The sequence below is a fragment of the Branchiostoma lanceolatum genome, chromosome 5, assembly GCF_035083965.1.
Source record: "Branchiostoma lanceolatum isolate klBraLanc5 chromosome 5, klBraLanc5.hap2, whole genome shotgun sequence".
In the NCBI taxonomy this organism is placed as follows: Eukaryota; Metazoa; Chordata; class Leptocardii; order Amphioxiformes; family Branchiostomatidae; genus Branchiostoma; species Branchiostoma lanceolatum.
In genome coordinates this window covers 18,013,765-18,029,131 of record NC_089726.1, presented here as the reverse complement: position 1 = coordinate 18,029,131, position 15,367 = coordinate 18,013,765, and the positions used below count along the sequence as shown (strand labels likewise).

The window sequence follows — 15,367 nt, the reverse complement described above, 5'->3', positions numbered from 1 at the left end:
GTGAAATGTCATGCACTTGCTTGCAAACATTGGCTCACTGGTTCATTAATGATTTCTCAAATCTAAATTCGCTGAAAAAGTGCATCAATAGAACAATGAAAGGAAAAGTCGAGTGTAGTGTGTAAAAAATGTGTCCCAGTTGTGGTTTCGAAAATGGACATCGAGTAACTGAAAAATAAGGGTTCTTAATGATTTCAACAGCTAATATTTTCACAATTTCCTTTTGTTTTGAGCATGCAAAAAGCATTTTAACTGTTTTTCAGAAATACCTGTGGTAGACGTTTTGCAAAACAATGGGGAAAATTGTGTGTGAAAACATGTGTCTCTCTTGACCATTTGCTTATTAATATTAACTTTTTTTCAAATTGTTAACTGTGCAGAACTTCAGAGAGAAGGATGAGGAGCGTGTGGAAGTCTGGGTCGGCAGTGGTGACGGCTCGTCTGCACAACTCGCCTGGTTCTCACTCACAGAAAATGAGCCATGCAAGGTGGGTAGAAACGGAAACATAATCCAGTACAGTTCACTGATCATGAATACCTTATCTTCAACGAGTTATGAAAAGAAAGACAGACATTATATTTGGTACATACAGCTTTATAGGGAACATTAGATCACAGCTTAATCTAGTTAACAATATCTTACGTTAAGGGCTGCAAACCTTTCCAGTAACATGCTAGTTGTGTGAGTGACTACAGCTGGAATTGTAAGTCTATCTACAATGTACATTGTGATGTAAGAGCAGAGATGTTTATCACTAGACCACACTCGTACATTTCACTGTTCCTAGGCCTTCAAGTACCAGAGTTGTCAACCCAGGATTGATGTGTTCAAAAAGTTGTTTATCCCTAGAGCTAACGTAGAGTGGAACTTGTTGCCACCAAGTACAGTAAGGGCATCCTCACTAGATACGTGTAACTTTGAACAACACTTACAGCTAGATTTTTTTTAAAGTAAAGGTTAGATGTGATAGGTCGTTCAGTGTGATATATCCAGCTGCTGTCGCACTGCATGCCTGCAAAGCTGGTGTGTTATGCCAAAGGGCACTTATTGTTAGCTAGACAAATACAGTAAGTGAAAAGCTCTATTGTACATGTAGAAGTCTAATAGAAGTACTAATAGACTTGTCTTCCTCAATATAGCTCCATTTTCTGTTTGTAGGGAGTAATGCTGGACGACCGGCGTATCCTCTGTATGACCGCTATTGGACAGAGCACCATGCTGGTCGGGACTCAGTCGGGGCGGCTCTGGGTCTACGACGCGGTGACGCACACCAAGAAGTTCGTCCTGTCTCCGCTCAGGGACGCCATCTTGTGTATGGAGTACAACAGGGGCTTTGTACAAGGCGCTGCCGCAAAGTAAGTATAGTTTTGATCTTTTGCCGCATGCTATACTATGACCAAATTGAGGTTCCATCTTGATTTGCCACTACTGTGGCCGACAAGTACATGTACAAGTTTCTGCATCCCTGCTTTTGCTATGTGACATCCCTGCTGTAGCAGTGCACCCCCCCCCCCCCACTAACTCTTGCGTGGCCAGCTTCTTTAAATTTAAAGCTTTTCTCTTTCTACTAGTGATTTAAGGCAGCTTTTGAAACAAACTATCGTATACTTCCTCTGTTATGGCCAAATTCACATGCCAATGTCACTAGTAAGCTGTTGTACTTTGTGTCACACCTAGTTTTGTATTTGTAACTTTTTACCTTGGGGTTTTGAGGAAGACTATTAAATGTGCTAGATTTTTACAAACTTTCTCTCTATACCAAACAGGTGGCTGGGTTCAGATGCTGTGTTTGTAGGCTTGGCCAATGGCACTGTGGCAGTGTTTCCCAGACATACCTTAGAGGTCAGTAACTATTATCATCAGCATTGACATTATCACTCTAACTTAAAACATATTAAAAACTCCCTCTGTCAATAGTGAGAGTATGTAAATGCAGGGAGAGAAAACAACATTCTGGTATCCATTTTGCAGACTGAGGTATACAATGTTTCTACTGCTTTTAGTACTAGATACTCCTGTGTTGTTGTTGCCTTCTCCATGTTACCGGTAATGCCAGATGTGAAATTATTATTGTGACCATGATACACTAAGCCATGCATAATGCTGAAATGAAAGCAAAAAAAACTGTGCATGATACTAGTATGGGACTCTGTTTAACTTAATCATGATCATTACATCTCTCTCGGCTAAAACAGAATGAAGCAGTGAATGCGACAAGTTGAACTGAAATGTTGCTGTGACCCAATTCAAAGCTAAGGCCACTGTCTCCTGTAGGTTTGTAGATTAAGCCATCATATACTTCGGAACTTACGAGAAGATATGATATCAAATTTCCAGGATGAGAAGGCCAGACCGACGTACGAGATAACGGTTGGGAACGGTGACGACCCGGTGACGTGCATGACGCTGAACGGGAAGCAGCTGTGGCTGGGCTGCAGTAAGAACATCGTCACTGTCAACCTGGAGAAACTAGCGGTGGAACGGAGCTGGAAAACTAACAAAGGGTCAGGAGTCAATTTTCATATTTTGCTTTAGTCCAGGTCTCAAGTTGCTTTGACTACCGATAAGTCATGTCAACAGGACATGACTACACCTGCTAGTGTAAGGAATATGCAGAGAGAGGTTCTCCGATGGAAAGTGAAGACAGACTCCAGTTGTTGTCGTGGCCGAGAAACGATCTTTATTCCACATTCACATGTTCTCTCCTCTCTATTCCTCTAGTCAGTCTGTGTTGTCTAACACACTGTGTTCCTAATCTTATACGTTTCTCAACATCTTCAAGATTAGTCATACAGGATGTAGTAAAGGAGTCAAAGTCTCAGGGGGAATGGCGAGCCTAGTGCCATCTTGCACAGCCTTGTACAGGATTAGTCATACACACGTGTCATGCACCGAGTACATTTCTCAGCTAGGGGAGTCCTCTTCTTACACATATCTGCTTACACATATTTGATAAGCGTTATATTACACTAGGCCCAAGCTTGTGCACATCTTGGCTTGCCATCTCTTCACTCCAGACTTGTTACTCTGACCTTAAAGTTTGCCAAATCACCCTTAATGCCTGAACAATACTGCCACCTACCATCTCCTACAAGAGTAAACATTAGCTGCTGTCAAACCTGCTTTGTTAAAGGCATCCAGAGCATTTTATGAGGCTTGAAACTTGAATAAAAAAATCGAATTTCTAGTCATTCCTACACATATTAAGTTTCAATAGCACTATACCATTACATATGGACATTAAAGGAGCAAAGATATGATGGTCGTTGTGTGGTGAGAACTGATAGAAAATCCAAGCCCTAATAGACTGATCCTGACTGTCCATCACAATTATTAGTGGTTTGACCAATGAGAGAGTGACTTCATGTGTGTCATTTACATGTATTTGCATTTTTATGTTTTATGTTTTGACAGAGGTGGGCGGGGCTATGGTATTGGTCTATTTACACTAGGCGTGTGAAACTAAAGGATCACCATGTACCGTAGCTTATTTTTGTGCCGCTTTTTAGCACTTTTCATAAGAAATCTGCACGCAAATGTGGTAAACAGTGGCATTACATGTCAATTTCATAAAGATTACAGGAACTAGATAATTTCCAGTTTTCAAGCCTCATAAAATGCTCTAGGTGCCTTTAACAATCTGGTCATTCCTAAGGGCTGAACTGAACACTACATTCTGCACATGGTCCGTTTAATCAACATTTAACTGTTTAAATTATCCCTCTTTGTTTTAGTATATTAGTATAAGGCTGGAGTATTTCTGTTGACGAAATTGTTGAAAAATGTGAACAAATATTGTAAAACATTGCAAAGCCAAGTACATTGTATATTTAATTTACTTGACAGTACTTTCTTCTCTCAGAGACTTAAGGGTATCCAGACAATCATGTTTGTGTGGCCTAACAGATCTTTGGCCGCACACCTTTTATCATTGACAGATATCGGCCAAAGTAAAGTTAAAGTTAAAGTCCTCCCTGCAACAGAACTTGCATAAAGCGGCGCCCATCTCCGTTTCGGCAACACAACTTTGTGCAATCACTACAGCAGGGGGCTAGTCCACTGGTAGTGGTGTGTGTTTAACTACCATACTCTTGCTGAATGCTGAGTGCTGTTAATTATTTGATAAGGATTTCTGTTGTTTGGTGAATAGTTTTCAAGTCAATCTTTATTTCTGTATTATTTGTTATTATTTGACAGTTTTATTGTTACTATGTATTACTATGTATGGGGTTGAACCCCCCCCAGGAATCGTTGAAAAACGCCGCTTGCAGGCGATATGTATTTCTGGGTTAACAAATAAACAAACAAACAAGCAGAAAAAGCGGCCAAAGTACTGTGCTCTTAACATACCCCTTGTTTCCTGTCTCCAGACACAGTAGCGTAGACGCCATGGTGATGCACATCGCTCACCAGGGGAAGCTGCTGTACCTTGGGAAGCGGAACAGCTCCGTCGTGGAGGTGTGGGAGGAGAGCCGCGAGCGACTCCGCGACAGCATCGACGTCCACCCCATGGTCAGGAAGCACGACCCCGACGTCACGATCTTCGACACCAGGGTCAAGTCCTTCATGCTCCAGGCCAGTCTGTCGCTGTGGATCGGAACGGGCGGTGGTCATCTTGTCCTGGTGGACGCGCAGACGCACTCGCCGCTCACCGTCATCCACCGCCATCTGTCCGCGGTGCGAGCGGTCACTATAGCCAGGAAACAACATACCAGTAAGTACTGTTGTGTCTCATTTTTTTTACATTCTTATCCTAACTTTGACTTTCAGCTTGATTGTCTTGTCGACTTTTTCTCTCTTAGCCATCTTCATGCGAATTTGATTTTGTAGCAAAAGTTTACTCCAAGAGTGTTAATATCGTCCTTTAATACTGTCCCTAAGTTTTTGTACATTTACTTGCTTGATTTTATTGGACAATGTTAAGAGTTAGTTCCTTTTTACCTTTATTTGGCAATATGAAGTTCCTTTATATTGTGCATTGTTGACAAGACTATTCCATCTACATCTACACTCTCCCACCACTGTAGAACATGGCTTCAAGCCTCTGCCATCAGTACTGACTGTAGGGATGGGGTTTGTGAAGAGACCTGGGCACAGAGTCTACAAGTCAGGTGAGCATAGTTCTGTGTGTAGAAAACAAATCAGTTCATTGACAGGTGTTTGGCTGCTATCACTGTGAAGTTACAAGTTTGCGTAGCAAAACCTTTGTTGGATCCTTTGGCATGTGTGGTGGCCGCCATCTTGATTTTGTGACATCGCAGGGTAGCCTAACCAGTTCATTGGGAGGGGTGTTTTTTTTGGGTCGCTAGCGTTCTCTTGATTTTTAACAAATCCGGGCACACATGTACAACTATCATACATTCAACTCGAATAAAAATAAAAATTCAATACCAATTCATAGTTATAAAAAGACCCCGTAATCGCTAAACTAACATACCCGGTAGCAAACCTGAAATACTTAACTCTAGTTGTACATGGATCACATGATAGTACACAGGAAACAAAGTTTACATCAATCGCCTGCGTTGAAATAGATGATACGATTTCTATGATAAGTAAATTAAAAGTCTCTGAGCTTGTCTTAGATGGTAAGGCCACACCAATTTAATTTCTTGGTTAACGGATTTTTATTTTTCCCCCAAAAAAAATTTTAGAGAAAAAAATTAATGAAAACAGAAGGCTGTTTTCATGATTTTTTTTTTTTCTAAAATGTTTTTTTTTTTTTTTTTTTAAATAAAAATCTGTTAATCAAGAAATTAAATTGGTGTGGCCTAAAGTTATTTTTGCATTGCGGATGATAACGTTCATTTCGTAACATTGCGGATGATAACGTTCATTTCGTAACAGATGCGGAGTACGGCCACGTCTTGCTGTGGGACGGAGACCTGCCACGACAGATCAAGTACATGAAGGCCGACGCCAAGAAACGCGCCGAGCTCATGGCGGAGAAGACAAGTCAGATGTTGAAATCTCAAAGCTTCTAACTATGCAAAGATCCTGTGTTATTATACGATAGATTAGACGTTAAGTTTATGTGCATGTACCACAATCAAAAGTACAGTGCCTATGAAAGAAGTCGTGGTTGTTGGAAGAACAGTTAGTCAGGAAAACCGCAAGGTCATTGTGTAAGCTGTGTTGAAAAATATGAACTTGTAGTGATTTTTATGCAAACCGTCCTTTTTCATTGACCTTCAGCCATCTTGAATTTGTAGGTCAAAAGACATTTTCGATCATTAAAGGCACCCAGAGCATTTTATGAGGATTGAAACTCGATTGAAAAAACTCAAATTTGTAGTTTCAATAACACTATGCCATTACATATCGACATTAAACAAGCAAAGATACGATGTCGTTGTGCGGTGAGAACTGATAGAAAATCCAATCCCTAATAGACTGATCTTTCGACCAATGAGAGAGTGACTACATGTCCGTCTAATGTTTGCATTTGTATGTTTTAATTTTGCATTTCTACGTTTTGACGGAGGTGGGTGGGGCTATGGTATCTACAATATTTACAGTAGGCGCGTGAAACTAAAAGATCACCATGTAGATTCTTTTTGAACCGTTTCTGCGCAATTTTGATAACAAATCTGAACGCAAATGTGGTAAACAGTGGCATTAATTATCAATTTCATTAAGATTACAGCAACTAGAATATTTCCAGTTTTCATGTCTCGTAAAATGCTTTGGGTGCCTTTAACAGCATGGCATAACCTGCCGTCATGGCAAAAATGTGTGATAAAATTGCAAATATATGTACATACAAAAATAAATGAATTGCCAGGTTGTTATACACAGGGTTGTGAAAAAAGTTTAATTTTCGTACTCCAATTGGAAATTTAGGTAAATGAAAGTGATGAATTATGCTAATCACAGATAACGTTACCTTTAAATCATAATATTGCCATTTCTTGTGATCGATGTTGCGTCTCTGTTTTGCTATATCGAGTGACTGTACATAATGAAGTGTGTCTGCTGGTGCCATGGTCTTACATGAAAATTGTGATGTTTCTTTGTTTTTAGAGTGTTGTAAATGTAGACTGGTAAACTAAGCATTGATACCAACAGAGAGAAGCTGTGTGTGATGTGACATGTTACAGTGGATGACATTGGTTTGTTAATGTCACTAATGCTGGGAACGTACTGCATGTGATACTGGATCTATCATATCGTGATACATGTAGGTCATAATTGTTTAATTCCTTTTTGATATCAACTTTTATCTTTGGCTCTAATTTCAAAACTTGTTCTCTCATTCTTGTTTCAAATAGTTATGTAAAATGATGGTTTAATGTTGGTGATGGACCATTGTCATCTGCTGTGACTTGTGTGTTAACTGAAGGATTGAGTATGGATAGCTGTTTGAAGAAAGTCGAAACGTGTTGTCTAAAGAAATATGAAAAAGCACAAAAATAGGCCGATCCTGGCTGTTAGCAGTTCAACCAATGAGAGGGTCAGATTTTAACATTTTGGTTTGGCATGAATCACAACTAAAATGTTAAAATCTGAAATCACTCTCTCATTGGTTGAACTGCTAACAGGCAGTAGCATGTACACGTTTTTACCAAGATGTTCAGGGCTATGGTATCAGTCTGTTGCGAGAATGTTGGACTGTTCCATTTGAAGCTTTTGAAGGGGGATGGGCCAAATCTTTGTCATTTTTATATCATTGTGCCCTTCCCTTTTTGTGTTATTTATTCGCCCATTGTCCTCTTGCCATTATGGTCACACCTATCAAAAGTTCCGAATGGAATGATCCACAAATGAAGTCTGATTTTGCCTTACCTGGAATCCAGACTGTTGTTCAGAGGTGCTAATAAGGCCTGTGTGTGCCCTGGCAAAGTCTGGATTCCAGGTTATAGTAGGCTAGTTGTTGAGGAACAATGCTAGTTGTGAAGGAATTGTGAATGGAAAGACAGTGAAATGTAAAAGAATATTTTGTATTTGTGTCACTTGAAGCTGCAAAACGCTAATGGCTTGCTGTTATTTTTGAAGCTGATGTGAGCATATTAACATAGATGGCGCAATGTTTATCAGATGTTTTAACATGTAAGTACAAGTATTCCAGTTTTAATTCTGGCTTCGTTTTCACATGTGGGATTGTTGCACCATAATGTAGATATGAAAATTATAATTGATAATTCTGTACGCGTGTTGTCAAGTACAAGTGTAAATAGTGTCATTTTTTGCAACAATGCCAAGAAGAGATTCAAACGGATATTTTTTTGTTTTTATTTGTAGAGAAGAATTCTCAGAAATGTATATAGAATACTGAAAAGCATGTATTCATTTGTGACAAGCTGACAAAATGCATTGCAATAGAAAACCCCACCAATTGTAAAGATAAGGGGAGATGAATGCGTTTTGCTGTGGGATTATTAATATATGTATGGTACTGTGGAAAGCATTAATGATGATTTTATATGCACGAATGTTGATATTTCAGAATGTGTTGAAATTATGCTGCTGAATGGAAGCGTAAAAGATGATACGTTATATGGTGATTGTAATTTGTATAAAGTTTATAAAAGAAATTAAGACAAAGAGTTTAACAAAAGATAAAGACACACATTGTTTCTGTTGAATTTTAATCAGGATTTACGTCGTAGCTTAAGTTAACAACATACTTGAACAGAAGTCTTGGATGTAACAAAGCCAAAGCCAGAATGCCAACAAACTTACTCAATGCATTTGGTTCTTCCAAGGAGTCTATAATATTATATGAAACATTCTATGGGCCTTGTATCATTTCCTTTTCCCGAATTTTGAAGTAATAAAACTATGTTTCCGCCATCTATTGCATTGTTATTTGTGTATTCATACAGTGATTCCTCCATTAGCGATAAAAGTTTATGTTGTGCACCTGTTGTGCACTCTGCAGTACATCAGCGCCCTCTATTGTGTCGACACATAAACGCAACAATGCCCTGCGTTTCAAACCTGAACCACTAGGCGGCGCTTCCATTGTTCAACTTACCATGTTGTCTCCTGGGAGATGACCTTTCCTTATTTGGGCGGCAATTAAGTACGCAGCACGCTAATAACTCCCGGCGGGATTCCTGCTGGTAGCTTCGACAGGAGGGCTGAAGATTTGCGGACAGCTCGGCGATCAACAGGTGTGTTAACCTCCTTGCTATGACCATGACATTTTTAAAGTCTTTTCGGACGATTTTTCATAAGTAAGTTCATTTGCAGCCAAGGGTTCGAAACTGGTGGTTTAGAGCGTCCAACAACATCAGAACTTTGTCACGTCTGCGTTGTATGTAAACACAGTTTGTTACACTTCAGTGCCGGCTTCTGTTGTTAAAATTGCGTATAAAAGCTTAACATTTCTTTTAACGCAAGAAGAAAGTTTGTAGACTCTGCAAAGACTATGTAGCATAGAAACAGTGCCGGTTCATTGCTACAATTTACAGAACAATCGTATCCAGAAGTTGGAAATGTTTGTTGTGGTCTGTATCTAGGTCCAATCACTTCCGGAACTTGCTATAAAGATCAGAATATTCAAACTCTGTCTAAAGAGTCGGTTGCTAGGGACGACGAGCGTACACGGATAAAACATGAAACAAGCTCCAGATGTTCCAACATCTTTTAACTAGATAGTTATTGTGTCGAGAAAACCACTTCATTGTTGTGTTTATTTCAATGCACTGATAATAACTATGACAACTTTGTATTCAAGTACATTATGAAAATTCATTCACACCTAAAGAGCGAAGAAATAGCTGTAATTCTTTAAGACAAGTGGAACAGTGTGAGGTTGTTACGTTTGGTGCCCATGACTTTTGTATCTATGTAAACTGTATCCCCAACATTCAATATTTACTCTGGCGACAGCAGTATTTTGTCATCGTTGAACTAAAAGAAATCGTGGGAGCCTTTGAAAGGCCGGCATCATGATGGCCTTTGCAGGTGTGAATTAGCCTGTAAGAAGTGTAGACTTTGGTCTTAAGTTTCAGAATGTATGATTACCACACAGTCTGAAACTTAAGACTAAAGTCTACCATGGTTCAAGTATTTATGGTAACCAAAGCCTCTATGATCTCTTTGAATTGCAACATTTGCATTCAAAATGGTTACAATATGAAGAATTTTAATCTCTTCACCGATACTAAGTAAGCGATTCGAATGACTTAAAGTGTTTCAAATTATCCAGTCTAGCCAAGGAGGTTACAGCAGACTGGATTTTAAGAACAAGAATTTCTTATATTTCTGGAAAAAAAAAGGAATTCTGAAAAAAAAAAGACAGCTGCAGTGAACTGCCCTTTGATAAGAGAAGTAGTTGTTTTACATTTCTAGGACTTCCAACTTCTAAACATGCAAACCAAAATGGTTTCTCGGCATTCGCACTAGCTCAACGGTTGAAATTCCCTATACCCGACCCTTAGCAGCTAAAGAAAACGATTAAAAGAGACCGTGCAAAATGTCACGCTCTTTACAAAGGTTGACCTACGACCCAGCGACTTGGGATGAATGAAGAAGTAACTCAAGTCGTGAGCAGCTGATTGTGTCGCTTTCTTTAAGGTCAGCCTAAGTCCCATTCAAAGGAAACAGATAAGGGTCCTGGAAGAACGAACAAGTGGCCGCACCTGTTCTTGAAGTACAGGCTTAAAACTATAAGAATTTCCTTCCGTTCCCTTGAGAACGCTGCACTGTTTGTCTGTTAAATGCTTTTCTATTAGTCAGGTACAGCTGTTTATCTTTAAGCCTATAAACTTCCAAGGTAACCAATCAATACATCGTATTTGGTTTCATACAGAACCATTCAGTGTAGAGAGTTAAATGTGTCTGTATGGGTATAGTTGTAACACTTTTGGGGCGGACCAAATTAGGGTCAGAATTTGTGTAAAGAGTTAGGCAGGGAGGGGTTGTTGGAATTAGTTGTCCGGTCCGATTGCCGGAGACAGCCAACCCGGCAGGGAGGTATGGTTTACTGGGACACTAACATTACATGGCCAACTTTTTAAAAGAATTTCATTGTTGTCAACTAGGCCAGATACATGATTAGAGTACCGTTTCGTTGTTTTGTGGGTATTTGGGAATCAAAGAATTACACTTGCCATTTTGTATAATGAGAGCTCCACAAATCAATGAATGGATATCTATTGTATCATCTATGGTATTCAACATCCCTAGTCCAGTTGGGCTATTAGAAGACACCAGTAATAAAAATGACAACGCAACATGATGCAAAGGTCAGAACTGATGTTTACAACATAAAAGACGAAAACATACATTTTATTATTAATGCCAAATAAATGGACAGAACTGGGGCATACAAAACTGTACATAACGTTACATTTCGCACAATTTTCTTCATATAGTGTTCACAAAATCATATATTATAACAGCTTCTCTATTTGTAATCTAAGTATGCCATGCAAAGGTTGCTACTAGAGGAACCTTAATCTCCAAGCAGATATTGGGATAGAAAAAAGTTTTCTGACTGGCTGTTTCATCACAGTCCTCTATCCTCTACATCAAGATTTTCTAACCCAACATCTGCTTGGAGATTGGAAGAACCCCTCCATAAAAATGTAGGGAAATCTCTGGATGTTTTCTACAATTCTGTCTTTTTCTTTTCGCACAGGTGTTGGAAATGACCCACCGACATATACCAGCCTGATCAGCCCTGAGGAGTGTGGGATACATGAGAGGGGATTCCTTACCTACACAGCAGGGAGCCCACAGCCTCAGGACCAGATAGCTGCCATCATTGGCTCATCATCATGGTAAGACTGGAGCTGTTGTTTTGTGTGTGTTTAATTGTTTGTTTTTGAACAGAGTAGAGCAGCCTGGGATCCATCCTATTTTTCTTGCTCGCAGAATACTGTAAATGCAGAAATGTTCCCGGGGATTTTATTTCGCGGTAGGGAGAAAGTGTTCGCGGAGGTTTTGAGTTCGCGTTTGAAACAATAGTAGCGCTGCTGTAACACAATGGAACGGCTTTTTGAGGTGGTTTTAAGTTCGTGGTAAATATCTAGACTTCACTGCAAAAACCGCGAACATAAAACCACCGCGAACATTTCTGCATTTACAGTAGTCTGGCAACCACTCTCCTCAATTAATGTCATGAAGGCCAAACAGTAAAACAGACCCAGACATTACAGTAATTCTTGTTTCTTTCACTGTAACTTTATGTTCGCTGTTTTCACGGTCACCTCTGTACCGTGAACTTATCATCACTGTGAAAAACCTGTTGTAATCATTTATGATTCCTTCACACATCCATTCTGTGAATCACTTGCCGCCACCGCGAAGTTAAAGTTCAGTGAAACTGTCCATTTTCCTTATACCGTGAAGCTAAATGAATTACTAGTCTGGCAAACACTCCTCAATTAATGTCGTGAAGGCCAAACAGTAAAACAGGCCCAGACATTAATTGCTTAGGGTATAATTAAATTATTTCTCAGAAACAGTCTAACAGGGATCAAACTTTTGAAGTATGCTTGTTTGATTCCTGTTACCATGCCATTACAAAGACGTGCCACTCGGAGCCAATCAGAGTCCTCGCTCATAGTTAAGGCAAATATCAAAATATCAAATGATAATCTATTTCTAAGCCAGACTATTCTGAGGTGACATTATCAGAGGAGTAGAATGGAGCTCATAGAACAGAGTAGATACCAAGTAACGTAAACGATAATTAGATTAAACTTTCTTTGATTCTGCCTGCTTCATGATGAAAACTTTTGAATAGAAATTCACAATTTTATTGGCCGATATCGAGCACAAGTGTCCACAACAATATTATTTACTTGTGGCATGCGTATACATGTATATCGATGAATTTCACCGATTGGCAGAACATCTCCCCACCCAAGTTGACTTGACACTGCTTTCTATTGTGGACACTCCTGTGCTCTTTAATACCGCCTCCCGCTCAGATCACGCGCGCTCACGCCAGATTGTACTCTCGCGAGAGCAGATTCAAAATGGCGCTGGAGTTTGGAAAGGGGTCTATTGTCTAATTTGTCTTTTACTTTGCAGCCTGGAAAGAAAGGGAGGAAGGGAGCGGTCAGTGGGAAGGTCAAGCCTCGCAAGAAGGGCCGGAGTCGGTCGGCGAGTGGGAAGAAGGGGAAGAAGAAGGGGAAACGTTCCGCCAGTCTGTCGCCCATTCGGAGCAAGTCCGCGGGAGACGTGGACATCATGAGCCCCGCCGCCATGGAAAACGGATACTACATCGCCCACAATGCACCACATTTCCTAGAACTGAGAGGATTCGGGTGGTCCGGGGCGAAGTCTGCCAAGGGCAAGAAAGGAAAAGGGAAGAAAGGGAAGAAGAAAAAGAAGTGACATCGATAATGTTGCCTTTGGATTTATATATAATATTTGCAGTTTTTATCTAGGTAGACATTTAAACTAATTGGAGGTTTTCGAAAATGAAACAAGACACTTAACATGTGTTAATTACTTTATCTCTCCAACCAATGAAAATTGTGGAAATCCGGGTGATTTTATTACATGGGTAATCATGTTGAAGCTACTTGATGGACAGATTCCTTGTTTAATTACGAGTAAATACAGTAGGTAGTTTATTTGACCTCTTTGCAGAGATCTGAATCTCGACTACCTGTATTCGGCAAGTACCCCAATGAAAATCATGGCCTCCTTTTCTCAGAAAGAGTTATTAGACTCTATCTGCTATATTCAACTTGACATGACCAAATTATCCTTTCAACCAATGAGAAGGTATCTGTTTGATTGTTAAATTGTCATTGCTTTGGATAAAAGAGATGGCACTCAGAGACTGTAAATATATATATATGACACACCTACCTTGGAATTCAGGACTAACCATATTGGCAGCATTATATTCATTTTTTTTACAATACTATCAATATCTCTAATCTGCGTTCATGTAATCTTGTTAACCAGTATTTATATTACACAATTAACGTCATCAATTATAACTCTACTTTTAACCTCCTTGATTAACTCCATAATATACCTAACATCATTTTAACAGAGGTACCTACCTAGCCAAATTCTAGGGCAACTTTTGGAGTGTAAATAGAATAGGAGTTTTTGTTGTTTTCAAGATATGTCTATACTGGATAATTCTGTTTATGTTTACTAGGGTAGTTCTGTCAAGAAAACCAAGCAATCTATGTCTCGATTGAACTCAACAATCGTCTAATCATGTATGTTGCAGAATGTAAAATTTGTATCCAATCGATGTAATATTTGGTGCGGACTGATAGTTTTATACAGAGATAGTTAACGCTAACATTTATGCTAGATGTAGAAAGATCCATATTTACCTAGATATAGAAGAAGTCAGTGAAATGTGGGTGTTGTTTAGCTAGACTTGACAAGTAGTCTGCTTTTGTCTTCCAAGGGTTAATCTCCAAGCAGATGTGGGGGGCTACATTTTACCATGTCCTGGAACAGGTTACTGTAAATTAGAAAATTTTGGCACTTTCGTCCTGCCCATTCAGAAATATTCCATACTGCTAAAATTGAATAAAAATTGGCTGGTGATTTGCTAAAAGAAATTCAAGTCTGAATTTGTTCAAATTGAGGACCACAAAATTCAAGCATTTTACGGTATTTCACAACTGTAAACATTGGTCAACAATGCAAGCAGAAATCATTATCCAAATGGTATGTTTATATTCCTAACTACATGACCCTACATGTATATTTTGATTAATAATATGGTGTGCTGACCTCAGCCTGAATAAAATTAAATATTTTACGGCTGCTTCTGTGAAGAGGAATGTGAGGTACTGTATTCAGCATTACCACATCTATCCCTAAGTACAGGAGCAAGACTGATACTAGTGTTCGTTTTAGACTCTAGTGGGTTATAGAGAGAATGTATATACTCAATAAAGCCATACAAGTGGTACCTATGGAATGGTCTGTTGTTTTGTCCCTTATAACATTACCTGGTACAGTACAATTTTTTTTCCTTCATTGTGACCAAACTCTACTACTGCACTAGTAAGTTACCATAGTGCCATTTATTTATTCCCTGTAGGAAAAGTCAACATTGAAAATAACAATGAACAGTAACACCAACCTACCTTTACAACAATGTTTTTTTTCAATCTGTATTAAAGTAATTGAATTTTTAGTATATGATATCATAAAGACAGTTTTATCTATTTATTAAGTCAATCTAAATGCCAATACGTGTAGTTGTTTGATCCCAAAAAGATAGAAATCACAAAGTGATTGTGAAAGATCATTATGAATCTAGTTCTTGCATCTAGCTGCTCATGAAACCATGTCTGTATGATTGTCAACATTCAACCTTTAAACAAAGACAAGTGAAAATATTGAAGAACAACAATGAGATTTATTTTGATGAATGAATGGGCAATACATCAGATGAAGTACGCGGGAGGGTTGTCAATG

At 39.1% G+C, this 15,367-nt stretch overlaps 2 protein-coding genes across 2 annotated transcripts in view; both read left to right on the top strand.

Annotated features, from left to right (window-relative positions):
• LOC136435897 (leucine-rich repeat serine/threonine-protein kinase 2-like) overlaps positions 1-8,794 on the top strand; it is a 59,397-nt gene extending 50,603 nt beyond the window's left edge. Inside the window, exons 42-48 of the mRNA XM_066429609.1 lie at positions 381-488; positions 1,160-1,356; positions 1,768-1,843; positions 2,339-2,505; positions 4,372-4,715; positions 5,029-5,112; positions 5,849-8,794. Of these exons, the coding sequence (XP_066285706.1) occupies positions 381-488; positions 1,160-1,356; positions 1,768-1,843; positions 2,339-2,505; positions 4,372-4,715; positions 5,029-5,112; positions 5,849-5,985 (1,113 nt within the window). The 3' untranslated portion in view covers positions 5,986-8,794. The remainder of the gene's footprint in view (positions 1-380; positions 489-1,159; positions 1,357-1,767; positions 1,844-2,338; positions 2,506-4,371; positions 4,716-5,028; positions 5,113-5,848) is intronic.
• On the top strand, positions 8,020-14,855 carry LOC136435896 (uncharacterized). The gene is made up of 4 exons (XM_066429608.1): positions 8,020-8,050; positions 9,028-9,117; positions 11,592-11,733; positions 12,992-14,855. The coding sequence occupies exons 1-4, from the start codon at positions 8,020-8,022 to the stop codon at positions 13,152-13,154; spliced, it is 426 nt and encodes a 141-aa protein (XP_066285705.1). The 3' UTR covers positions 13,155-14,855.
• The last annotated feature ends 512 nt before the right edge of the window (positions 14,856-15,367 follow it).

What these genes read in the sequence shown, in the direction of transcription:
- LOC136435896 (XM_066429608.1), top strand. Translation starts at nt 8,020, where the DNA reads ATGGCGCAATGTTTATCAGATGTTTTAACAT. An exon ending in TTTATCAGATGTTTTAACAT is followed by an intron (nt 8,051 to 9,027) that starts GTAAGTACAAGT and finishes GCGGCAATTAAG; the next exon opens with TACGCAGCACGCTAATAACT. An exon ending in ATCATTGGCTCATCATCATG is followed by an intron (nt 11,734 to 12,991) that starts GTAAGACTGGAG and finishes TTTACTTTGCAG; the next exon opens with CCTGGAAAGAAAGGGAGGAA.